The sequence below is a fragment of the Scyliorhinus canicula genome, chromosome 9 (genome assembly GCF_902713615.1).
Source record: "Scyliorhinus canicula chromosome 9, sScyCan1.1, whole genome shotgun sequence".
Taxonomy (NCBI): domain Eukaryota; kingdom Metazoa; phylum Chordata; class Chondrichthyes; order Carcharhiniformes; family Scyliorhinidae; genus Scyliorhinus; species Scyliorhinus canicula.
The window spans coordinates 125,769,810-125,795,012 of record NC_052154.1 but is presented as its reverse complement, the minus strand read 5'-3'; the positions used below and the strand labels follow the sequence as shown (position 1 = coordinate 125,795,012).

Sequence of the window (25,203 nt, the reverse complement as noted above, 5' to 3'; positions counted from 1 at the left end):
GGACACTGATGCCCAGGACACTGACACACATGACACCCACACACAGTGGATGGATGGACAGGAATCACCTCTCCAGGAGATCCCGGACTTCGGGTCGGATGAAGAGCACAATATTACGCCACTGCTTTCTCCTACACCCTCCACCATCGCAGAGGCACTCACCTCGGTTGGGCACTTTAGCGATGAGGCATCCGGGACACTAACTGGTGCGCACAACACAGCCATCCCGGTACAGCAGGTGGAGGCACGAGCAGCCGAGGGGCCGGGCGGTCAGAGGGCAGCCCGGCGCAAGCAACCATCTGCCGCCCAGATGGGTCCCGGGTTCCTGGAGTTACCGCACCCACCCATAGACCCGATGCAGTCACGGACTAAGGGACGACCGAAGGGGCTAATGGCCGGCTTGCAGCAGCTGCAGACGCAGGTGGAGGATGATGTGTTGGGCAGGCTGGGTCGATGTGGACTGCACTTGATGCAGTGTAGCGAGAGACAGACTTCAACACTTGATGAGATGCAACACGATTTTATTTAACATCTAAATTATTATACATGTTCAACTGTGGGTTGACACTATGCTGACTTGACTGGAGACCTGACAATCACCTGACCAGACTTACTAACTACCACCATGGTGTTTGTACTAGCTGCTGCTCATGAGCTCTGACTGTCTCAGTGGCTGGGTCCTGACAGAGTGGAAAAACTGGTGCCCTCTGGCTTTATTATGGTCGTGTCCTGTCTGGTGATTGGCTGCTGTGTTCTGTGTGCTTACTGGTCATCCTGTGTGTCAATCACTGCCTGTGTGCACTCCATTATATACAGAGATGTATATTATGACATCTCCCCTCCCTTTTTTTTATATTGTTTGTGTTCAGATAATAAATATTAAGGTGCGTGTTCGTGTGGATGTGTATATGTGTCTGACTATTTACAGAATGTGCTAAAATGAACTTATAATAATAGGAAGGTGTTGATAGTGCAGATATAGGGCAGATGAAATGGTAAAAACAATATTTACAGAGGTCAAAACGATGAGTTAACAAAATTGTGCAAACGTTCAGTCTATAAATTTAGTCCCTGTGGCGGGCGACGAATTCTGGTTGATCACTGCAAGGGTGGATCAGGGGCCGCCTGCACCTGGACGGGCGGGACTGCCTCCAATGTGGTGGTCGCAGAGGTCGGCAGGATAGCTGGTAGATCGGCGGCCTCATGGCAGGGCGCGTCCGGAGGAAGCAGTGTGCGAGGTGGGACATCACGGTTGGGTGGTGGGCGTGGAACTCTGCGCAGCGCCCGTCTGTTGCGTCGTAGGAAGGAGCCATCATCCATGCGAATGAGGAACGATCTCGGGGCCACTTGCTTGACCACCACAGCTGTGGCGGACCAGCCACCGTCAGGCAGCTGTACACGAACGCGATCAGCTGGGACCAGTTCGGGTAGATCCGTGGCATGAGCATCGTATGCTAATTTCTGTTGGACCCGAGACTGCTACATCTTTTGTGTGACTGTGAGGTTGTCAAGGTCTGGAACATGGATGGCTGGAACCCTGGTTCGCAGAGTGCGATTCATGAGCTTCTGCGCTGGAGACAACCCAGTGGACAGTGGGGTTGCCCTGTATGCCAGCATTGCCAGGTTGAAGTTGGAGCCTGAGTCTGCAGCTTTGCATAGTAATCTCTTAACGATATGGACCCCCTTTTCGGCCTTCCCGTTTGACTGTGGGTAGTGGGGGCTGGAGGTTACGTGACGGAAGTTGTATAGCCGAGCAAAATCAAACCATTCCTGGCTGAAAAACAGGGGCCGTTGTCACTCATCACTGTGAGCGATATCCCATGCCTGGCAAATGTTTCTTTGCATGCCCTAATCACCGCTGTCGACGTGAGGTCGGACAGTTTCACCACATCGGGGTAATTGGAAAAGTGTCGACCAGGAGGACATAGTCACGCCCCTTGGCGTGGAAAAGGTCAACACCGACTTTGGACCATGGGGAGGTCACTATCTCATGTTGCTGCAGAGTTTTTTTAGGTTGAGCTGACTGAAATTTCTGACATGTAGGGCAGTTGAGGACTGTGTTGGCAACGTCCTGGCTGATGCCCGGCCAGTAGACTGCCTCCCGAGCTCTGCGTCGACATTTCTCGACCCCCAGGTGATCCTTGTGGAGTTGGCCGAGCACCATAGCTCGCATGCTCCGCGGAATCACGATTCTATCGAGCTTCATGAGGATGCCGTCGACCACCGTCAGTTCGTCCTTGACGTTGTAAAACTGGGGACACTGTCCCTTCTGCCAACCATTCGTGAGGTGCTGCATCACACGCTGTAGGAGAGGATCCTTGGCCGTTTCCTCATGAATTTGAATGACCCTCTCATCAGAGACCGGAAGGTTGGAGGCACACAATTGCACCTGCGCGTCGATTTGGCAGACAAAGGCAGTTTGCTCACATGGTGTGGTGATAGACCTGGAAAGGGCATCCGCAACAATGAGTTCTTTGCCTGGCGTGTAGACAAGTTCAAAGTCATAGCGGCGTAGCTTGAGAAGGATGCGTTGTAGCCGAGGCGTCATGTCATTTAAATCCTTCTGGATTATGTGGACTAATGGCCTGTGGTCCATCTCAACCGTGAATTTTGGGAGGCCATACACATACTTGTGGAACTTGTTGATTCCCGTTAGGAAGCCCAGGCATTCCTTCTCAATCTGAGCGTACCGTTGCTCAGTGGGCGTCATGGCTCTGGAGGACTACGCAACTGGGGCCCAGGAGGGGGAGTCATCCCGTTGGAGGAGCACAGCCCCAATACCGTGCTGGCTCGTGTCGGTGGATATTTTAGTCTCCTTGGTAGGGTCGAAGAACGCCAGAACCGGGGCTGTGGTGAGTTTTGCCCTCAGCTCACACCATTCTTTCTCATGAGCGGGCAGCCACTGGAATTCCGTCGACTTTCTGACGAGATGGCGGAAGGCTGTGGTGTGGGACACCATATTGGGAATGAAGTTCCCGAGGAAGATGACCATCCCTAGAAAGTGGAGGACCGCCTTCTTGTCCTCTGGGGTCTTCATGGCGATGATCGCTGAAATATTGTCAGCATCTGGCCGCACGCCCTGCTGCAAGATGTGGTCACCAAGGAATTTGATTTCTGATTGACCGGACGAGCACTTGGCCCTGTTGAGTTGAGGCCATGCTCCTAGATTCTGTGGAATATCTGCTTGAGGCAATTGATGTGTTCTTGAGGAGTTGTGGACCAGATTATGACATCATCAACATACACGCGCAGCCGCTCGATACCCTCCATCATCTGTTCCATGATGCCGTGAAATACCTCTGAGGCAGAGATGATGCCAAAAGGCACCCAGTTGCCGCAGTAGCGATCGAACGAGGCATTGAATGCGAACAGCTTGCGACTGGATGCATCCAGCTGTATTTTTCAGAACCCCTTGGAGGCGTCCAGCTTTGTAAAGAATTTGGCATGAGCCATCTCTCTGGTTAACTCTTCTTGTTCTGGTATTGGGTAATGTTTCCTCATGAAGTTGCAGTTTAGATCCTTGGGGTCGATGCAGATTTGAAGCAACCTGACGGCTTCTTGGCGCAAACCATGGAGCTGACCCTGTCCGTGGGTTCTGTGACCTTTGATACGATGCCCTGGTCCTGGAGGTCCTGCATTTGTGCGATAGCCTGCACCTGTTCCGCCTCGTGGGAGGGTTAGCTTTGCCGTTTCTGCCGCCCTGATGTGGAAGTACTGATTTTTAGCATGTTCGTGGAGAGCACACGTTTCGATGGCGATGGTGAGGGTGAACTGCTTGACTTTCAGGAGCTGCTGGCGAAGGGAATCGGAGTGGACCCCGAAAACGATCTGATCCCGGATCATGGGATCAGTTGTCAAGTCATAGTGACATGAGGATGCGGAGATGGGTCAAAAAGGATTGAAAAGGTTCATCCTTACCCTGAAGCCTCTGCTGGAAAACTTACCGTTCAAAGCTCTCATTCACCTCAATGTCGCAGTAGCTGTCGAACTTCAGAAGGACTGTTTTAAATTTTGTCTTGTCTTCGCCTTCAGTGAATGTAAGGGAGTTGTAGATGTGGATGGCATGGTCCCCGGCTGTGGAGAGGAATAGTGCGATCTTCCTGCCATCCGATGCGGTCTTGAGGTCAGTGGCTTTGAGATTGAGTTGGAACTTTTGTTTGAAGATTTTCCAATTTGCACCGAGGTTGCCGGCGATGCGGAGCTGCGGAGGAGGGCGGACGTTTTCCATGTCACCGGATGGCTGTTTGCTGGTCAACGCTGATTCACTCAAGGTAGGTCCGTCAATTTTCAGCATCACTACCTGGTACCATGATGTGTTTGGCAGGCTGGGTCGATGTGGACTGCACTTGATGCAGTGTAGTGAGAGACAGACTTCCAACACTTGATGAGATGCAACACGATTTTATTTAACATCTAAACTTTTATACATGTTCAACTGTGGGTTGACACTATGCTGACTTGACTGGAGATCTGATGCTAGCCTAACCAGACTTGCTAGCTACCACATGGTGTTTGCACTGGCTCGCTCACGAGCTCTGACTGTCTCAGAGGCTGGTTCCCGTGAGAGCAGGAAAACTGGTGCCCTCTGGCTTTAGAGCGGTAGTGTCCTGTCTGGTGATTGGCTGCTCTGTTCTGTGTGCTTGCTGGTCATCCTGTGTGTCAATCACTGCCTGTCTGCACTCCATTATATACATAGATGTATATTATGACAGAAGAGTCCACCTGCGTGCAGGGGCAGGAAGTGGTGCCGGTCATGCGTGCCACCCAGGCTGACACTGCATGGGTGGCGTCCGCGATGGAGGCAATGGGTGCAACGGTGTCAGACATGTGTCGCAGTATGCAAGGTGTTGCGCTTTCCGTGCTGGCGGCGTCTGTGGCCCAGGGCATGGCTGCTCTCTCACAGGCAGCCATGAGCCAGAGCCAGCAGCAGATCACAGAGGCGCTCAACGCCATGGCCCAGTCCCAGCAGGCAATGGCCCAGTCTCTGCAGGCAATGGCCCAGTCTCTGCATGCCATTGTTGAGGGCATCGGCGCTATTGCCCAGGGTCTGGCCGGCGTCACCCAGACACAGACAGGGATGGCCAACTCTCTGAGCTCCATGGCTGCAAACTTGCAGACCCTTGTTGATACCAGGACGGGCCTCCAGGACTGGCAGTGCCAGGTGTCGGGGGTGATGTGTTTGGTACTCTGGATCTGTGGAGACTGCGTTTACCTCAGCAGTAACACATACAGGCTACCAACACTTGAAATAGTACAACACTATTTTATTAAGCTAGGAAATGTTGAACATACTTGCACTGTGGGTCGACACTATGTTAGATTAAACTGAAGACTTATGCCTATCCTGACCAGTCTAGACTATTAGCACATGGTGAAGGTCTGTACTGCAGCTGTGAGCTCCGTCCTTCTCAGAGGCTGCATCCCGAATGAGTGGGAAAACTAGTGCCCTCTGGCTTTATAGTGAGTGTGCTGTAACTGGTGATTGGCTGCTGTGTTGTGAGTGCTGATTGGTCTTGCAGTGTGTCAATCAGTGTGTGTCTGCACCATTATATACTGATGTGTATATTATGACAGGGGGGCATTGGTTGCTCGGTCCGGTCGCATCCCCGACTCATGTAGAGGCCCGGGGGCCATCGGGCACTCCAAGGGAGGAGGAGGTTCTGGGGCCCATTCCCTGTCCCCCTGTAGTGGAGGTCGCGGAACACCGCAACATCTCTGACACTCCCCCCCCCCCCCCACCCCCCCCCCCCCCCTCCGTCCCAGTTGCATCTGGTGGGCAATGGGCAGGACAGGCTGGCAGCTCGCCATCCCAGTTGCCCGAGCCGCGGCCTGGCCCATCGAGGCCGGGCCACTCCTGGAAACAGCCACCAAAGGGGTCCCTAGCCACAGGGCAGGAATCACAGGAATCTACCCCCATCTTTGCTGTACCATCGGGGGAACCACCTAGACGTAGTCATACTGCCTGTAAGGCCAAATAATTAGACATTGAGTAAGTTGGCACGGGTGCAGGGAACAGATTAGTTATAGGGGCCAGGGCACGTGTATGAACTGTTTGTTATTGAAATCGCTTTCACACCTACAGAAGCTGCCTTTGTGCTCTATCCGATGCGTGCGGGGGGTGTGGTGTGAGGTGAGCGCCAGTGGGTGTGTGAGGGGTGATAGAATGTCGACCTCAGGTGAGCCATCACCCCGGGCAGACGACGGGACCATGTAGTGTCACGGCCACATGCAGGGACGGTCCAGGTGGAGGGTGATACTGTGGCCATGGGTCAGACATTGTCCAACGATGTAGAGCCCAGAGCTCATCGCAGGGTGGGTTGTCATCATCCTCCATGGCCTGCAATAGACACGCTTCCACCAGCGACCGTGTGAGCCCGGCCCATTGTGCCGCAGGTGGATGTGCAATGGAGGGATGGTGTGCATGCGGGTGGGGTGTGGGTGGTTGGTGTTGGGTCGGTGGGGTGAGGGCGGTTGGTGTTGGGTGGGTGGTGTAAGGGTAGTTGGTGTTGGGTCGGTGGGGTGAGGGCGGTTAGTGTTGGGTGGGTGGGGTGAGGGTGGTAGGCTGGTGCCGTGGTGTGCAGTCTGTACCCATACTCAGCGATTCCCATGCCCCCCCTAGTCCGTGAACCAGGTGGCTATCAGTCTGTCCCATGCCCACTGGCCCAGGGGGTAACGGTAGGCAGCCTCCCGTCCATGTCCACCTCATCTGTTCTGGCCATTGTCTCCATCCTCCTCATCTGGGGCGGTCTGCGCCTCGTCTTGCTATTCCTCCCCTTCCCCTGGATCCCTGGAACAAGGTGGGGATGAAAGATTGCGCCAATACGAATGTGTCATGTATACTGCCCGGATACCAGGCGTAGATGTGCAGGATCCTCATGTGCACATTCATGGAATAGGTCCCCTTCCTGTTCATGAACACGCCCTGTTATCTGCAGGTGTCTGCACGGCGATGTGCATCCCATCGATCGCCCCCTGGACCATGGGCATCCTGGCCATGGCAGCGAAGCCCGCTGCCCGGGCATCCTGGCTGGCCCGGTGCACAGGGAACTGTATGTAGCGGTCCGCAATGGCATATAGGGCGTCTGTCACTGCACGGATGCACCGATGCCTGCGAGATGCCAGACAGGTCCCCACTGGGTGCCTGGAATGACCCAGTGGCATAAATGTTCAGGGCCACCGTAACCTTGACGGCCACAGGGAGAGGATGTCCTCCCCCAGTGCCACGCGGTGCCAGGTGTGCCATCAGGTGGCAGATGTGTTCCACGGTTTCCCAGATCATCCGGAGTCTCCTCCTGCATGCCCGGTCCGTGAGGTTCTGGTACGACGAGCGGGGCCGGTACACACGGGGCCTCATCTGGCGTCTCCATCGCCGTGGCACCACCACCATCTCCTCCTCCTCCTCCTCCTCAACCTGTCGTGCGGGCGGCCCTCCAGCCTTGGTGGCTGCCACCTGCCTCCCTGCAGCACGCTCCTCTGCGGAAGCCTCAACCGCCTCCCTGGCACGCTCCTGCTCCAGCTCCCCCAGGGGAACATGTAGAAGTGTGGCTCCCGCCACGGAGGCCGACATTGCTGGGTGGTGGCCAAACATAATGGCCTGCAGGGGGTGCGGGGTGGGGGTGGGGGGATAGACAACATGTCACTATTGCCCATACCCACCCCCCCCCCTCCCCCATCCCCCGCCCCGCAGCCAGGTGCCATGGGCTGCATGGTCGTGACTGTTGCCAGCTGGCACATGGCCAGGCGGACCCCCCCCCCCCCCTGTCCCCGGCATGCACTGTCCCCAAACCCCCCCCCCCCCCCCTCCCTGGCATGCACCCTCTCCATCACTTGCCCTCCCCAACCCCCCCCCCCCTCGTCCCCGGCACACACCCTCCCCACCCCCCCCTCTCCGCCCCGGCACGCACCCTCCCCAGCCCCCACCTCTCCTACCAGGCACGCACGCTCTCCATCACTCGCCCTCCCTGGCCCCTCCCCTCTCCTCCCCAGCATGCACCCCCCCCCCCCCCCCCCAAACCTCCTCTCCTCCCCGGCACGCACCCTGTCCATCACGCACCCTCTCCAACACCCCCACCCACCCCAACCGACTGGTTGACGCTGTTAAATAAGTAGTTTGATTCATGCCAGCGTGACCCGTGGTCACGTCGGTGGGACTTCGGTCCATCCGGCGCGGAGAATTGGGGCGGCCCCGAGGCCCGTTGCGTCGCGCCGTCCCCGCCATTCTCCGAGGCGCGCGACGAGATTCACGTCAACGGGATTTTTGGGGGGGCCGGAGAATATCGCGGGGAGGCCGGGTGGGATTTAAGCCCCCCCCCCGCCCCCAACTCCCCGGCGGGTCGGAGAATCCCGCCCATGATTTATTTGCAGCTCATTCGTTTCTCTCCCGAGGGAGAGAGGGTTAATAAAAGTGTGCTTTGCTGATTATAATAGGATTCTTGACCTACCCCGTGTGAATAAACAACAGCACACTGTGGAACTGCATGGTTATATAGTGTCACCTTTGTATGAGAAGTGATGCAAATGCTAAAGATGTGTTTTTGTTGTATCAGCCATTTAAAGCAATGATGGGCACTCTGCAGCCTGGGGCCAGATGCAGCCCATCTGGGTTCGGTGTGGGGCCCACGAGACATTTTGTTGACCATTATCCACATACAGGTTTGCCACGTTCCAATGATTTCCATCCACATAGTATTTTTCTGACTGGTATGACTGAAGTGATACACACGTAAAGCAAGGGCAAGTGAAGTGAGGTGTGTGCTGATTGCCACAATATTGACTGAGAACTGTGCACTCCCACTGTGTCCAAAGTGTAAATATTTCTTTTGTTTTTACCATTTGAAGTTGATGACAGTTCTTCAATGTATGAATGATTAAACACTTTCTATAACTAATTCTGAAATGTACGGCGTGGATTAAATATATTTAATCTTATTCATAGGGTCATGGTTCACCAACAAGCCCAATTTCAATCTTGCGCCCCACTGAATTGAAGGAGGGCCTCTCATACAGCCCACTTCCCAGCCTAGGTTGATTATCATTGATTTAAAGTGAAATTCACCTTTTTATTTGAAATATCATTTGCCTGTTAATTCACGTTCAATTTGCATTCGTTCTGATTTGGGTTGATGTAAAAGGCACAAAAAAGTGTAATTCTGTTTGAATTATCTTCAACTGGGACCATTCAGTAAATTTGGTCAATTTAGTTTATGGATACCCTCTGAGGATCATAATGGAACAACATGTTATCTGTATTGCAACAATGACTGTGTGACTATACTTCAAGAGCACTTCATTCATGTGAAATGTTTTGGGACTTGCTACGGTTGTGGAAAGTGATATGTAAACGCAAGTCTTTGTTTCTTTCTTAGGACTTCCTGGTCTTTGCGGGGAATATGGCTGTGACATGAGCTGTAACCACGGTGGCTGTGAGGAAATCTCTCGTGTGTGTCCCGTTGGCTTCATCATGATTGAGACCAGCAATGGAGTCAGCTGCAAAGGTAAAAGGCTGACTGAAGAAAGAGTTTTGATGATAATGCCTAAAGGGATATCCTTTGAAGTCTCACTCAGTAGTGTGCTACTCAGCCACCCAGACTAGGGATATGTCATGGCTTGTTCCGAGATTACTCGTCTTGATGAAAGGTTATGATAGGGTAAGAAAGGAAAATTTTTTCTACTGGTAAGTGAGTTGGTAGCCAGAGGATAAAGATTTATGGTGATTGATAAAAGAATCAGAGGAAACATGAGGGAACATTTTGTCACGCAGCAAGTTATGATCTGGAATGTGCTGCTTGCAACATTGGAGGAGGCAGTTTCAGTAGTAAATTTCAAAAGGGCATTGGATAGATGCTTGATACAAGGATGTTTGCAGGCCATGTGAAAAGAGCAGGGAAGCTGATTGATGTACCATCAATTGAACGCGAGACGAGTTGCTGAACAAAAGTATGGCTTTAATATACTAGATGTTAAGCCCTGCGGTTGATTACAGTAGAAGGACGACCGCCGAGAGTACTGAGTATTTATACCCCGCCCTGGAAGCGGGGTCAAATCAGCCTCTCGACCAATCGGGGAGCCATCACATGACTGGTCTCAACCAACCGGTCGAGAGGCACATGACCGACCAGGGTCAATGGTAAGCCGGTGTTCTGCACCAATGGCAGGCAGCTATGCTAATCATACCACCACATTCACCCCTTGCGGAGAAAGAGGCCGGGGGGGGGGGGGGGGGGGGGGTGGTGTCAACGAGAGCTGGGGGGGGGGTGGAGAACTGGTGGTATGAGTAGTAAGGAGAAAAAATATATATCTTTGGCCTCCCACTGGCCCAGACATTTAGCAACAGTACATAGTGTCCATACAAGGTCCATGGTGGTGTTGAAGTTAAATGGACTCGATCAGCCTTTTCATTGCCCGTGACGTCCTGGCAGACCGCCGCAGGGGAGTTGGTGACGTTGGTTCAGCCGATGGTGGTGGTTCAGCTGATGTCCTGGACTCCGGGAGCGGTGGTCCTTGAACTGTCTCCGTACCCCGGGCTGGTGATGGAGATGCCATGGGTGGGGAAGGGGTGGCCTGGGTGGGGCGCTGGGGGAAAAGGGGCAGGGGGGGTCTGTGGTGAAGGGGGTGAAGGCCGCACGCCGGCGGGTGCCAGGTCCCGGAGGGAGACCGTGTTCTGCCGACCGTCGGGGTACTCCACGTACGCATACTGCGGGTTAGCGTGGAGTAACAGGACTTGTTCCACCAATGGGTCGGACTTGTGCACCCGCACATGCTTCCGGAGCACGATGGGTTTGGGAGTGGCCAGCCACGTCGCAAGAGGGGATCCGGAGGACGACTTCCTGGGGAAAAACAAGAAGGCGTTCATGAGATGTTTGATTACTTGTTGTACAGAGGAGGGAGCGGGTGGAATGTAGGGCATCGGGGATAACCTCTTGCCATCGGGAAATAGGGAGATCTCTGGACCGGAGGGCCAGTAGGATGGTCTTCCAGATGGTACCATTCTCCCGCTCGACCTGTCCGTTACCCTGGGGGTTATAGCTGGTCCTCCTGCTAGAGGCAATGCCCCTGCTGAGCAGGAATTGACGCAGCTCGTCGCTCATAAAGGAGGACCCCCAATAGCTATGTATGTATGCGAGGTAGCCGAACAGGGAGAAGATGGAGAGGAGGGCCTTAATGACGGTCGATGTGGTCATGCCGGGGCAGGGAATGGCGAAGGGGAAGCGGGAGTATTTATCGATCGCCGTCAGGAAGTAAATGTTGCAGTTGCTAGAGGGAAGGGGCCCCTTGAAGTCTATGCTGAGACGTTCGAAGGGGCGGGATGCTTTGATCAGATGCGCGCGCTCGGGGCGGTAGAAGTGCGGTTTGCACTCTGCACAGATGTGGCAGTCACGGGTTACAGTCCTGACTTCCTCGATGGAGTAGGGCAGGTTGCGGGTCTTTATGAAATGATAGAAACGGGTCACCCCTGGATGGCAGAGGTCCGCGTGGAGGGAGCGGAGGCGGTCTATCTGCGCGCTGGTGCAGGTACCGCGGGACAGGGCATCAGGAGGCTCATTGAGCTTCCCAGGACGATACAAGATATCGTAGTTGTACGTGGACAACTCGATCCGCCATTTAGGGGCAACACGGTAGCATGGTGGTTAGCATAAATGCTTCACAGCTCCAGGGTCCCAGGTTCGATTCCCGGCTGGGTCACTGTCTGTGCGGAGTCTGCACGTCCTCCCCGTGTGTGCGTGGGTTTCCTCCGGGTGCTCCGGTTTCCTCCCACAGTCCAAAGATGTGCGGGTTAGGTGGATTGGCTATGCTAAATTGCCCGTAGTGTCCTGAAAGGTTAGGGGGGGGGGTTGTTGGGTTACGGGTATAGGGTGGATACATGGGTTTGAGTAGGGTGATCATTGTTCGGCACAACATTGAGGGCCGAAGGGCCTGTTCTGTGCTGTACTGTTCTACTTCTACTTCTACTTCACTGCAAGATCTTGTCGTTCTTAATCTTGCCCCTCTGTGCATTATCGAACATGAAGGCTACTGACCATTGGTCTGTGAGGAGGGTAAACTTCCTGCCGGCCAAATAGTGCCTCCAATGTCGCACAGCTTTGACTATGGCCTGGGCTTCCTTTTCCACTGAGGCATGGCGGAGTTCGGAAGCCTGGAGGGTTCTGGAGAAGAAGGCCACGGGTCTGCCCGCTTGGTTCAGGGTGGCCGCCAGAGCTACTTCTCATGCGTCGCTCTCGACCTGGAAGGGGAGGGACTCGTCAATGGCGCGCATTGTGGCCTTTGCGATGTCCGCTTTGATGTGGCTAAAGGCCAGGCAGGCCTCTGTTGACGGCGGGAAGGTCGTGGACTGAATGAGGGGACGGGCCTTGTCGGCGTAATTGGGAACCCATTGGGCGTAGTAAGCGAAGAAACCCGGGCAGCGTTTGAGGGATTTGAGGGTATTGGGGAGAGGGAGTTCCATCAGGGGGCGCATGCGTTCGGGGTCGGGGCCTATCACTCCGTTACGCACTACGTAGCCGAGGATGGCTAGACGGTCGGTGCTAAACACGCACTTATCCTTATTGTACGTTAGGTTAAGGAGTTTTGCGGTTTGGAGGAATTTTCGGAGGTTGGTGTCATGGTCCTGCTGGTCGTGGCCGCAGATGGTGACATTATCGAGGTACAGGAAGGTAGCCCGTAATCCGTACTTGTCCACCATTCGGTCCATCTCCCGTTGGAAGATCGAGACCCCATTTGTGACACCGAATGGAACCCTGAGGAAGTGGTAGAGGCGCTCATCTGCCTCGAACGCGGTGTACTTGCGGTCACTCGCGCGGATGGGGAGCTGGTGATAAGCGGACTTGAGGTCCACCGTGGAGAAGACTTTGTATTTCGCAATCTCGTTTACCATGGCGGAAATACCGGGGAGAGGATACGCGTCCAGTTGCGTAAACTGGTTGATGGTCTGGCTGTAGTCGATGACCATCCGGTTTTTCTCCCCAGTCCGGACCACCAGCACTTGGGCTCGCCAGGGACTGTTGCTGGCCTCGATGACCCCTTCCTTCAGCAACCTATGGACCTCGGACCTGATGAAGGTCCGGTCCTGGGTGCTGTACCGTCTGCTCCGGGTCGCGACGGGTTTGCAATCGGGGGTGAGATTAGCAAACAAGGAGGGGGGGTCCACTTTGAGGGATGCGAGGCTGCAGACAGTGAGGGGGGTATAGGGCCGCCGAATTGGAAGGTCAAGCAGGTTGCACTGGAAGTCCAGTCCTAGGAGTGCCGGTGCGCAAAGGTAGGGGAGGATAAGGAGTTTATAATTTTTAAAAACCTTCCCTTTGACCGTGAGGTCCGCGATGCAGCACCCGGTGATGCGGATGGATTGCGAACCTAAGGCTAACCCGATTTTGTGTTTTACAGGGTGGACAGGGAGCGCGCAGCGTCTTACTGTGTCAGGGTGTACGAAGCTTTCCGTGCTCCCGGAGTCCAGCAGGCAGTCCGTCTCGTGCTCGTTGAGGTGGATTTGCGTCGTCGTCTTGGCGAGCGTGTGTGGACGTGACTGGTCGAGCTGAATGGCCGCGAGCCGTGGAGAAGATCCATAGTCGTCGTCGTCGGCCGAGCAGGTGCTGGCAGGACCTTGTGTGCCAGTCCAGGATGGCGGCGCCCAGGACCCGCACGTGGAGTCAGGGCCCCAAGATGGCGGCACCCAGGACGCGCACGTGGGGTCGGGGCCCCAAGATGGCGGCGCCCAGGACGCGCACGTGGGGTCGGGGCCCCAAGATGGCGGCGCCCGCACGTGGCATCCGGGGCCCAAGATGGCGGCGCCCGCAGGACCCTCGTGGTTGCTGGGGGCGGGGTTAACGGTGCCGGTGGGCCGATCGGAGCGGCTGAGAGCGGGGGCAGAGAGGCGCGCAGGCCGGACGCAGGGGCCCGGGGGCGGGGGGGGGGAGATTGACGCGGTGCGCTGGAAGGGCCCGGAGGAGGAGATCCCCAGTCGCTGCGCAGCACAGCAGCGACCGATTTGACCTGGCAGACCGTCGAAAAATGGCCCTTCTTCCCGCAGCTCTTACAAAGGGCGTAGCGGGCCGGGCAGCGCGGGCGGGGGTGTTTGGCAAGCCCACAGAAATAGCAGCGGGGCCCCGCGGACTTGTCTGGGCGTCCCGAGGCGCAGGCCTGAGAGGGGTCGGGAGCGGCGGATGGCGGTGGGGAAGCGTGCCAGGAGGCCCAGGGTGCTGCAGCGCAGCTGGGGACATAGGCGCAGGCGTTTAAGTCGGCAACCTCCAGGGAGGTGGAGAGAGTCCGTGCCTCAGTTAGGCTGAGGTTGTCTTTTTCCAGCATCCGCTGGCGGATTGCGGCGGACTGCATCCCAGCCACGTAAGTATCTCTGATTAAAAGTTGCATGTGCTCAATGGCTGAAACTTGGAGGCAGGTGCAATTCCTCCCCAGGACAGCGAGGACCAGGTAAAAATCATCTCAGGAGTCACCGGGGAACTGTTATCTGGTAGCCAGCAGATGTCGGGCGTACACTCGGTTTACCGGCTTAAGAAATTATCCTTTTAGCGTATCCATGGCCACGTCATATTCCTTTTCTTCCTCTATCATCGCATAGGTCGTCATGCCCATGCTGGAATGGAGAATATGAAGTTTCTGTGCCATGGTGGGGGGGCTGCTTGCGGACGCCAGATAGCTATCGAAACACGCCAGCCAATGCTTGAAGATTGCTGATGCGTTCAGAGTTTGCGGGCTGATGCGGAGGCATTCGGGCTTGAGCCGGAGCTCCATCTTCAAATTTCTAGTATATTAAATTGATGTACCATCAATTGAACGCGAGACAAGCTGCTGAACAAAAGTATGGCTTTAATATACTAGATGTTAAGCCCTGCGGTCGATTACAGTAGAAGGGCGACCGCCGGGAGTACTGGGTATTTATACCCCGCCCTGGAGGCGGGGTTAACTCAGCCTCTCGACAATTCGAGGAGCCGTCACATGACTGGTCTCAACCAACCGGTCGAGAGGCACATGACCGACCAGGGCTAATGGTAAGCCAGTGTTCTGCACCAATGGCAGGCAGCTATGCTAATCATACCACCACACTGGTAAAGCACGATGTGCTTAGTGACCTGTGTTGTATGATTTGATTCAGTGAGAGCAGTTGTGGGACGGTTGCAATTGTCCTCGGAGCCAGAGAGGGGAATAAAATCCTTTGGAAAGGGTGACCATGCTCATTGTGATGAATGGTCCCTTAGACAAGATACCAGAAATCCAGTGGCATCCTGATAAGTTAGTGGAAGGCAGGAATGCCTTGGTGATCCAATTGGTTCCCTTCTCTGTTCCTGTTGGTCTGTACTGCCCTTTTCACTGCATCCAATGTAGTCAACACACTTGAAACAAGTCTTAAGGATGGAACCTGGGGCCTTCACTGCCACCCGAGATAGTTCATAAACTTATTGAGGTACTGGAGAATTGACGTTGAATCCATTGGCAACTATTTTGTAACTCTAGTGATTGCATTGTCATTCCAATCTGCAAAATCTGACGGGTAAACTGATGCCAAGAATCATTGCAGTGCTCAGCAGTGGCCACAGAATTGATTGCTGTATTGTTATAAAGATTTGGCTGGTATGCTACCATTTTCTAATGGTTATGTATTTTAGGTTGGAATAGGACATGTTGCAGTTGTTGCATGTGAGTACTGGTGGACACCTATGTGATCCACAGCAAGCTTGAGGAACTTCAGCCCAGAGTAGGTGAGCTGAAATTGATAATGTGTATTGAGACAGGATTAATTGAGGACCAATAGTAATTGATTCTGTAGGCAAGAGTGATCATAACATGATAGAATTTCACACTCAGCTTGAGTATGAGAAATGTGGGTCGGTAACTGGTACTTTAAACTTAAATAAAAACAATGACAAGGGAATGGAGATAGGGTTATCTAAAGTGTGCTGGAAAAATAGATGAAAAGGTAAGATGATAGAGATGCAGTAGCAGATATTTACTGAGATATTTGATCATCCTCAACAAAGATATCTTCCATTAAGAAAGAAAGGCTCGGGCAGCACGATGGCCTAGTGGTTAGCACAACCGCCTCACGGCGCTGAGGTCCCAGGTTCGATCCCGGCTCTGGGTCACTGTCTGTGTGGAGTTTGCACATTCTCCCCGTGTCTGCATGGGTTTCGCCCCCACAACCCAAAAATGTGCAGAGTAGGTGGATTGGCCACGCTAAATTGCCCCTTAATTGGAAAAAATAATTGGGTAATCTAAATTTAAAAAAAAAATTTTTTTTAAAGAAAGAAAGGCTCTACTAGAAAGATGCTATCTGTGGATAACTCCGGGATTAAGAGTGATTAAATTGAAAGAAAAACCATACAATGCTGCAAAGGTAAGCGTTAGGGCAGAGGATTGGGAACAATTTAGAAACCAGCAAAAGGATGACTAAAACAAAATAACAGAGAAACCGGAGTATGAGAGAAAACTAGCAAGGAATATAAAAACAGACAGTAAAAGCTTCACCATGTATATAAAATGGAAATGAGTAGCTAAAGTGAACATTGGTCCCTTAGAGGGTAATGCTAGGCAATTAAAAATGGGGAAAGAGGAAATAGTAGAGACTTTGAACAAGTATTTTGAGTCAGTCTTCACATTTTAAAACACAAAAAGCACCCCAGGAATAGTTAAAAATCAAGTAACAAAAGGGAGGGAGGAACTTTGAACAGTCACTATAGCTAGAGAAAAAGTAATGGGAATATTATGGGACGAAAGGCTGAAAAGTCCCCGGTACCCGATGACCTGCATCCTAGCATCTTAAAAGAAATGGCTACAGAGATAGTGAATGCATTGGTGGGAATCTTCCAAAATTTCCGAAATTCTGGAAGGGTCCCAGCAGATTGGGAAACTGAAAATTTAACACTCTGGTCACGAAAGGAGGGAAACAGAAAGCAGGGAATTATATGTCAGTTAGCCGAACATATGCGATTGGGAAAATGCTAGAATCCATAATTTAGGAGAGGAGGAGCAAGACATTTAGAAAATCAGTACAATCGGGCAGAGGTTTTGTGAAAGGGTTTGACAAATTTTATTAGGGTTCTTTAAGGGTGTGACCAACAGGGTGGATAATAAGAACCTGCAAATGTAATATATTTGAATTTATAAAAGGCATTTATAAAAGGCAGTCCAAAGATGTGCGGGTTAGGTGGATTGGCCATGCTAAATTGCCCGTAGTGTCCTAATAAAAGTAAGGTTAAGGGGGGGGGTTGTTGGGTTACGGGTATAGGGTGGATACGTGGGTTTGAGTAGGGTGATCATGGCTCGGCACAACATCGAGGGCCGAAGGGCCTGTTCTGTGCTGTACTGTTCTATGTTCTATGATAATGTGTCACATGAATGGTCACGATATAAGATAAGAGCATATGTTTTGTGGGGATATATGAGCATGGATAAAGAACTGGCTACTAATAGGAAACAGAGACTCAGGATCAATGTGTTATTTCAGGTTGGCAAACAGTAATTAGTGGAGTGCCACAGGGCCCAGCCCTGGCTGCCAACTATTTACAATCCATATTGATGACTTGGATAAATAGACTAACTATTTCCACCATACTTGCTGATGATATGAAGTTAGGTAGGAGGAAGAGCCTGCAAAGTGATATAGATATGTTAAGAGAGTGGGAAAAAAATTGTCAGATGGATTATAATGTGGGAAAATGTGAGGTTGTCCACTTTGGCAGGATGAACAGAGAAGCAGTATTATATGGCGAGAGACTGCAGCATACTATGGTACAGAGGGCCCTGGAAGTCCTTGTAAACTAATCACAAAGTCAGCATGCAGGACCAATCATTAATTAAGAAAGCAATGGAATGTTGTCTTTATTGCAAGAGAGATGGAATATAAAGATGGGCAAGTCTTGGTGCAACTCTCTCGGGCATTGCTGGGACCATACCTGGAGTATTGTGTGCAGTTCTAGTCACCTTACTTTGGACATACATACATTGGAAGCAGTTCAGGGAAGGTTCACCAGGCTGATTCCTGAGAAGAAGGAATTGGCTTATGAACAAAGGATGAGCTGGTTGGCCGTATACTCAATGGCGTTTAGAAGAATAAGCGGCAATTTTATTGAAGCAAAAGATTCTATGATGACTTGACAGGGCAGAGGCTGGGAAAATGTTTCCTCATGTCTATGAATCTACAACGAGAGGCAGAGTTTCATAAATAAGGAGTCTCCCACTTAAGACGCCGATTAGGAGACATTTCTTCTCGGAGTGCTGTTGGTATTTGGAATCCTCTCCCCAACAAGCTGCCGAGGCAGATTTATTCAAGGCTGAGTTACACTCATTTCTGTTTGTCAAGAGATTCAAGGGTTATGGGGAAAGGCAGGATAATGGAGTTGCGGCAACATCAGAACATGATGATATTGAATGGCGGAGCAGGCTCGATGGGCCAAATTCTTGCTGTGTTCCTGACCCTGTTCCTTAAATTCTTATAGATTAGCTGGAGTATAATGTGGGCATGCCCCATCCCATCAGTAACAGGCAAAATCACACATTCTGGGACCCCATTGCCCTGAAAGTATACTTATCTTTGACTGGCCCTAACGTCCTCAAAGATCATTCACTACTGCAAAACAGGAATGTGGATGATGGTGTAGAGAGTTTTCATGATGGAAATATGTTGCAGAAGCACTGATTTCAAATAATAATTGCTGTTTTTTTGTGGGATGGGATTGCAATGACCATGACCAAATGACTGATTTTGAAACTTTCTTGGTTACCTCTAATATGCACCAAGACAAGCATCTAAAAGAGAACACAGGTTTCCAATATGTGTCTGTGCAGGACCTTTACAGCTGTAGAAACATTTAAAAAGTAATAATTTCCTTTGCAATAACTATCCATTTCAAGCAGTGTTACTAAAAGTTAATGATGTGTTTTGAAAAAAGTTCAGAGTTCTTTTTCTCTCTTTACCTCTTGCCATGAAGGGAGTATCCACATACAATGCACACAATAAGGTTCAGTTAACACAACAAATTTGGCAGTGCCAGTCATTCTGCTCTCTTGCCATGAGATCCAGTTTCACAACACAAAAGTGATATTATTGATGACACGAGAGGTTCTGTACCCATCTCAGATGGCCACCTGCAAAGGACCATGGGAATTATGGCCAACCCAGGACTCAGACAGACTCAGAGCTTGTGTGTGTATTTGCAACCGAGATAGCTAGACGCGATCGAATGCTCTGCTCGTTTGCATTCTGATGGCCCATTTCCCAAGAACAATAGGACTGTACTCAGGTAACCGATACAGATACAGACTAAGCAGTGCCACTCCCTTTACTCAGGGAGCCCAAACAGCCAAGGTCAATGACCGCTCAGGACACGCCCAGCCATCAAGGTACCCGCCCCTTTATTGGCCAAAATCGAAGGTAGTGATCGAAGCCTCCCGAATTATTGGGTCCAAGTTAAGGATCACACCAAAGAGCGCGGCATCCCAGAGGGATAAGAAGAGACACAGCCATGTGCTCGGTCTCTCTTAGATCCGGCCTATGCTCTGGGAATGTGTACTCTGACTCCCTGTAGCTCTGGGAATGTGTACTCTGACTCTGACCCTCTGGGAATGTGTACTCTGACTCCCTGTAACTCTGGGAATGTGTACTCTGACCAGGTCTCTTTGCTCTCAAGAGTGGCTAGGAACCCATTCCAGGAGATGATAAGAATGGGCTCAACTGTGGTGCCCTCTGCTGTCAAATAGCTGGCAGGCACCAATTGTCTAGTCTTATACATGGAGACTAACCATTTGTCAGGTAACGGAGGGCTGTTGGCACCTCTGGAACTGTTGCCATTTGCAGGGGAGGAGGTGAAAAAGAATTGCAAGGATAACTATAGCATCTGTGTTAGGGGGTAACAGACAGTTTTCCCACACATATATCCCTGATTAACAGCCTGAAAATAAAGGAGTCAGCCATTTAGGAATGAAGTGAAGAGAAATTTGCTCACTCAGCAAGTTGTGAATCTTTGGAACTGTTTGATTCCAGAGAGCTGTGGATGCTGAACCATTGAGAATACTTAAAACAGAGATTGATAGGTTTCTGGGGTACTGAGGGAATTAAGGGATATGGGGATGATGCAGGAAGGTGGAGTTGAAATGGAAGATCAGTCACGATAGTGAATGGTAAAGCAGACTCCTCTTGCTATTTCTTGTGTCCCAATGTGAGAGCAGAATTGAGGATGTCACCATGAGGGGCCATGACTTCAGCAAGGTTCTGCTCATCTCTGGTCTTTGGTTTGATGGGAGATCAGCAAAATTCCTGGAGGAACAACCTAAGGACCCATTTCTCTGGAGATCCCATTGATATCTCACTGGACAGCATCCATGCAAATTCAGGGCTACAGAGTCTGCAAGGAAGACATATATTACACTGTGCAGAATGTACATTGCCGTGGTCCTTACGTAAGTTTTCCCTTTTGATCAAACAGACTAATTGTTTTATTCCTGTCCAACTCTTAAATTGGTCAAGTCTTAGACTGCTGGGGGAATGTTGTGTGATTTGTTAGTTTAGGCCAGGTTGTAGAAAGCTCTTTATTGCTGTCATATACTATCAGGTCTGTGGAAACAGTAGCTGTGGGACCGATGCTGCCTGCAGATAGATTTATTTGTGAGATGGATTGTGACAAGGAACTGTCAACTTGCCAAATGCATTCCCCAGCACGTTCTGAGCCGAAAAACGTGACTAATTGCCAACTGGCTTCTGGCCAGTATCAAAACCCGATCTACAGATAGCTTCAGCTGCTACCTGTTCTTGGAGCACAACATTAACTCTTTCACCGCCCTCTCTCACTGTCCCTGGCTTGGAACAGGACAATGCATTGTACAGTGAATAAAATATACAAGTGTGCAGTGACTTTACAATGGGGTTTCTGCCTTCTGTGTTGTAGGGCGGTAGTTTGCACCATGGTGGTCACCTCAGTGTTAAGCATCACCTCGTGGGCTCTGGCTGTTTTATTTTGTTTTATTCATTCAAGGAATGTGGGCTTCACTGGCTAGGTTAAGGGAGTGATTGTTTGTGGATGCGGTGCCAATCAAGTGGGCTGCTTTGTCCTGGATGGTGTTGAGCTTTGTGACTGTTGTTGGAGCTGCACTCATCCAGGCATGTGGAGAGTATTCCATTACACTCCTAACTTGTGCCTTGTAGATTGTGGACAGGCTTTGGGGAGTCAGGAAGTAAGTAACTTACGTCAGGATTCCTAGCCTCTGACCTGCTCTTGTAACCACAGTATTTCATCCAGCAGAGGGCAGCAGAGCAGAGCTACTGATCAGCTGTTCTGGGGAAATTTGCATACGTGCAGTGCGGTCAGCCTAAGTTGAAGGTGAATCTGCGAAGGAGACCCGAGGAGTTTGAGTGAAGGCAATCATCCAGCAGAGGGCAGCAGAGCAGAGCTACTGATCAGCTGTTCTGGGGAAATTTGCATACGTGCAGTGCGGTCAGCCTAAATTGAAGGTGGTTTGTGGAGAGGCTGTTGGCAAGTGACAGTTAAACCCGAAACATTTCGTGAGTGTTTCCCATCCTACCTCCTCCTCTAACCAACCCCCCCACCCCACGGTGGTTGGGAAGCGGGAGCAGGGGCCTGTCGTGAAGGTGAGTGAGTGCCTTTAAATTTGCTTACCTTTCAGCGGGAGCAGGGTTTGAGGTAATATCAGGTAAGCTCTTCCTTTCTTTTTCTTTTTCTTGTTTTTTTTTTAATCTGGAGGTGATGTCAGGGAAGGCAGTACAATGCTCCTCCTGCAGAATGTTTGAGGTGAGGGACGCCGTCAGTGTCCCTGCTGATTTCATCTGTGGGAAGTGCACCCAACTCCAGCTCCTCAAAAACCGTGTTAGGGACCTGGAGCTTGAGCTGGATGAACTTCGGATCATTCGGGAGGCAGAGGGGGTCATAGATAGGAGCTTCAGGGAAGTAGTTACACCAAAGACTGGAGATAGATGGGTAACTGTAAGAGGGACTGGGAAGAAGCAGTCAGTGCAGGGACCCCCTGCGGTCATTCCCCTGAGTAACAAGTATACCGTTTTGGATACTTGTGGGGGGGACGACTTACCAGGGGTAAGCCATGGGGTACGGGCCTCTGGCACGGAGTCTGTCCCTGTTGCTCAGAAGGGAAGGGGGGAAAGGAGTAGAACATTAGTAATTGGGGACTCAATAGTCAGGGGCACAGATAGGAGATTTTGTGGGAGCGAGAGAGACTCACGTTTGGTATGTTGCCTCCCAGGTGCAAGGGTACGTGATGTCTCGGATCGTGTTTTCCGGGTCCTTAAGGGGGAGGGGGAGCAGCCCCAAGTCGTAGTCCACATTGGCACTAACGACATAGGTAGGAAAGGGGACAAGGATGTCAGGCAGGCCTTTAGGGAGCTAGGATGGAAGCTCAGAGCGAGAACAAACAGAGTTGTTATCTCTGGGTTGTTGCCCGTGCCACGTGATAGTGAGATGAGGAATAGGGAGAGAGAGCAATTAAACACGTGGCTACAGGGATGGTGCAGGCGGGAGGGATTCAGATTTCTGGATAACTGGGGCTCTTTCTGGGGAAGGTGGGACCTCTATAGACAGGATGGTCTACATCTGAACCTGAGGGGCACCAATATCCTGGGGGGGAGATTTGTTAGTGCTCTTTGGGGGGGTTTAAACTAATTCAGCAGGGGCATGGGAACCTGGATTGTAGTTTTGGGGTACGGGAGATTGAGAGTATAGAGGTCAGGAGCACAGATTTGACTTCGCAGGAGGGTGCCAGTGTTCAGGTAGGTGGTTTGAAGTGTGTCTACTTCAATGCCAGGAGTATACGAAATAAGGTAGGGGAACTGGCAGCATGGGTTGGTACCTGGGACTTCGATGTTGTGGCCATTTCAGAGACATGGATAGAGCAGGGACAGGAATGGTTGTTGCAGGTTCCGGGGTTTAGGTGTTTTAGTAAGCTCAGAGAAGGGGGCAAAAGAGGGGGAGGTGTGGCGCTGCTAGTCAAGGACAGTATTACGGTGGCGGAAAGGATGCTAGATGGGGACTCTTCTTCTGAGGTAGTATGGGCTGAGGTTAGAAACAGGAAAGGAGAGGTCACCCTGTTGGGAGTTTTCTATAGGCCACCTAATAGTTCTAGGGATGTAGAGGAAAGGATGGCGAAGATGATTCTGGAAAAGAGCGAAAGTAACAGGGTAATTGTTATGGGAGACTTTAACTTTCCAAATATTGACTGGAAAAGATATAGTTCGAGTACATTAGATGGGTCGTTCTTTGTACAATGTGTGCAGGAGGGTTTCCTGACACAATATGTTGACAGGCCAACAAGAGGCGAGGCCACATTGGATTTGGTTTTGGGTAATGAACCAGGCCAGGTGTTAGATCTGGAGGTAGGTGAGCACTTTGGAAACAGTGACCACAATTCGGTGACCTTTACGTTAGTGATGGAAAGGGATAAGTATACCCCGCAGGGCAAGAGTTATAGCTGGGGGAAGGGCAATTATGATGCGATTAGACATGACTTAGGATGTGTTGGTTGGAGAAGTAGGCTGCAAGGGTTGGGCACACTGGATATGTGGAGCTTGTTCAAGGAACAGCTATTGCATGTTCTTGATAAGTACGTACCAGTCAGGCAGGGAGGAAGGGGTCGAGCGAGGGAACCGTGGTTTACCAAAGAAGTGGAATCTCTTGTTAAGAGGAAGAAGGAGGCCTATGTGAAGATGAGGCGTGAAGTTTCAGTTGGGGCGCTTGATATTTACAAGGAAGCGAGGAAGGATCTAAAGAGAGAGCTGAGACGAGCAAGGAGGGGACATGAGAAGTCTTTGGCAGATAGGATCAAGGAAAACCCAAAAGCTTTCTATAGGTATGTCAGGAATAAAAGAATGACTAGGGTAAGAGTAGGGCCAGTCAAGGACAGTGGTGGGAAGTTGTGTGTGGAGGCTGAGGAGATAAGCGAGATACTAAATGAATACTTTTCGTCAGTATTCACTCAAGAAAAAGATAATATTGTGGAGGAGAATGCTGAGACCCAGGCTATTAGAATAGATGGCATTGAGGTGCGTAGGGAAGAAGTGTTGGCAATTCTGGACAAGGTGAAAATAGATAAGTCCCCGGGGCCAGATGGGATTTATCCTAGGATTCTCTGGGAAGCCAGGGAAGAGATTGCTGAGCCTTTGGGTTTGATTTTTAGGTCATCATTGGCTACAGGAATAGTGCCAGAGGACTGGAGGATAGCAAATGTGGTCCCTTTGTTCAAGAAGGGGAGTAGAGATAACCCCGGTAACTATAGGCCGGTGAGCCTAACGTCTGTGGTGGGTAAAGTCTTGGAGAGGATTATAAAAGATACGATTTATAATCATCTAGATAGGAATAATATGATTAGGGACAGTCAGCATGGTTTTGTGAAGGGTAGGTCATGCCTCACAAACCTTATCGAGTTCTTTGAGAAGGTGACTGAACAGGTAGACGAGGGTAGAGCAGTTGATGTGGTGTATATGGATTTCAGTAAAGCGTTTGATAAGGTTCCCCACGGTCGTCTATTGCAGAAAATACGGAGGCTGGGGATTGAGGGTGATTTAGAGATGTGGATCAGAAATTGGCTAGTTGAAAGAAGACAGAGAGTGGTAGTTGATGGGAAATGTTCAGAATGGAGTTCAGTTACGAGTGGCGTACCACAAGGATCTGTTCTGGGGCTGTTGCTGTTTGTCATTTTTATAAATGACCTAGAGGAGGGCGCAGAAGGATGGGTGAGTAAATTTGCAGACGACACTAAAGTCGGTGGAGTTGTAGACAGTGCGGAAGGATGTTGCAGGTTACAGAGGGACATAGATAAGCTGCAGAGCTGGGCTGAGAGGTGGCAAATGGAGTTTAATGTGGAGAAGTGTGAGGTGATTCACTTTGGAAAGAATAACAGAAATGCGGAATATTTGGCTAATGGTAAAATTCTTGGTAGTGTGGATGAGCAGAGGGATCTCGGTGTCCATGTACATAGATCCCTGAAAGTTGCCACCCAGGTTGATAGGGTTGTGAAGAAGGCCTATGGTGTGTTGGCCTTTATTGGTAGAGGGATTGAGTTCCGGAGCCATGAGGTCATGTTGCAGTTGTACAAAACTCTAGTACGGCCGCATTTGGAGTATTGCGTACAGTTCTGGTCGCCTCATTATAGGAAGGACGTGGAAGCTTTGGAACGGGTGCAGAGGAGATTTACCAGGATGTTGCCTGGTATGGAGGGAAAATCTTATGAGGAAAGGCTGAT

General features: G+C 51.1%; 1 protein-coding gene across 11 annotated transcripts in view; it reads left to right on the top strand.

Moving 5' to 3' along the window:
• LOC119971661 (von Willebrand factor C and EGF domain-containing protein-like) overlaps nucleotides 1-25,203 on the top strand; it is a 490,550-nt gene that overhangs the window by 214,763 nt on the left and 250,584 nt on the right. For all 11 annotated transcript variants that reach the window (XR_005461886.1, XR_005461887.1, XM_038807512.1 and 8 more), the window contains exon 7: nucleotides 9,366-9,494. Coding sequence is in view for 9 of the 11 variants with exons in the window: in XM_038807512.1 (XP_038663440.1) it covers nucleotides 9,366-9,494 (129 nt within the window). In the remaining 2 variants the exon portion in view is untranslated. The remainder of the gene's footprint in view (nucleotides 1-9,365; nucleotides 9,495-25,203) is intronic.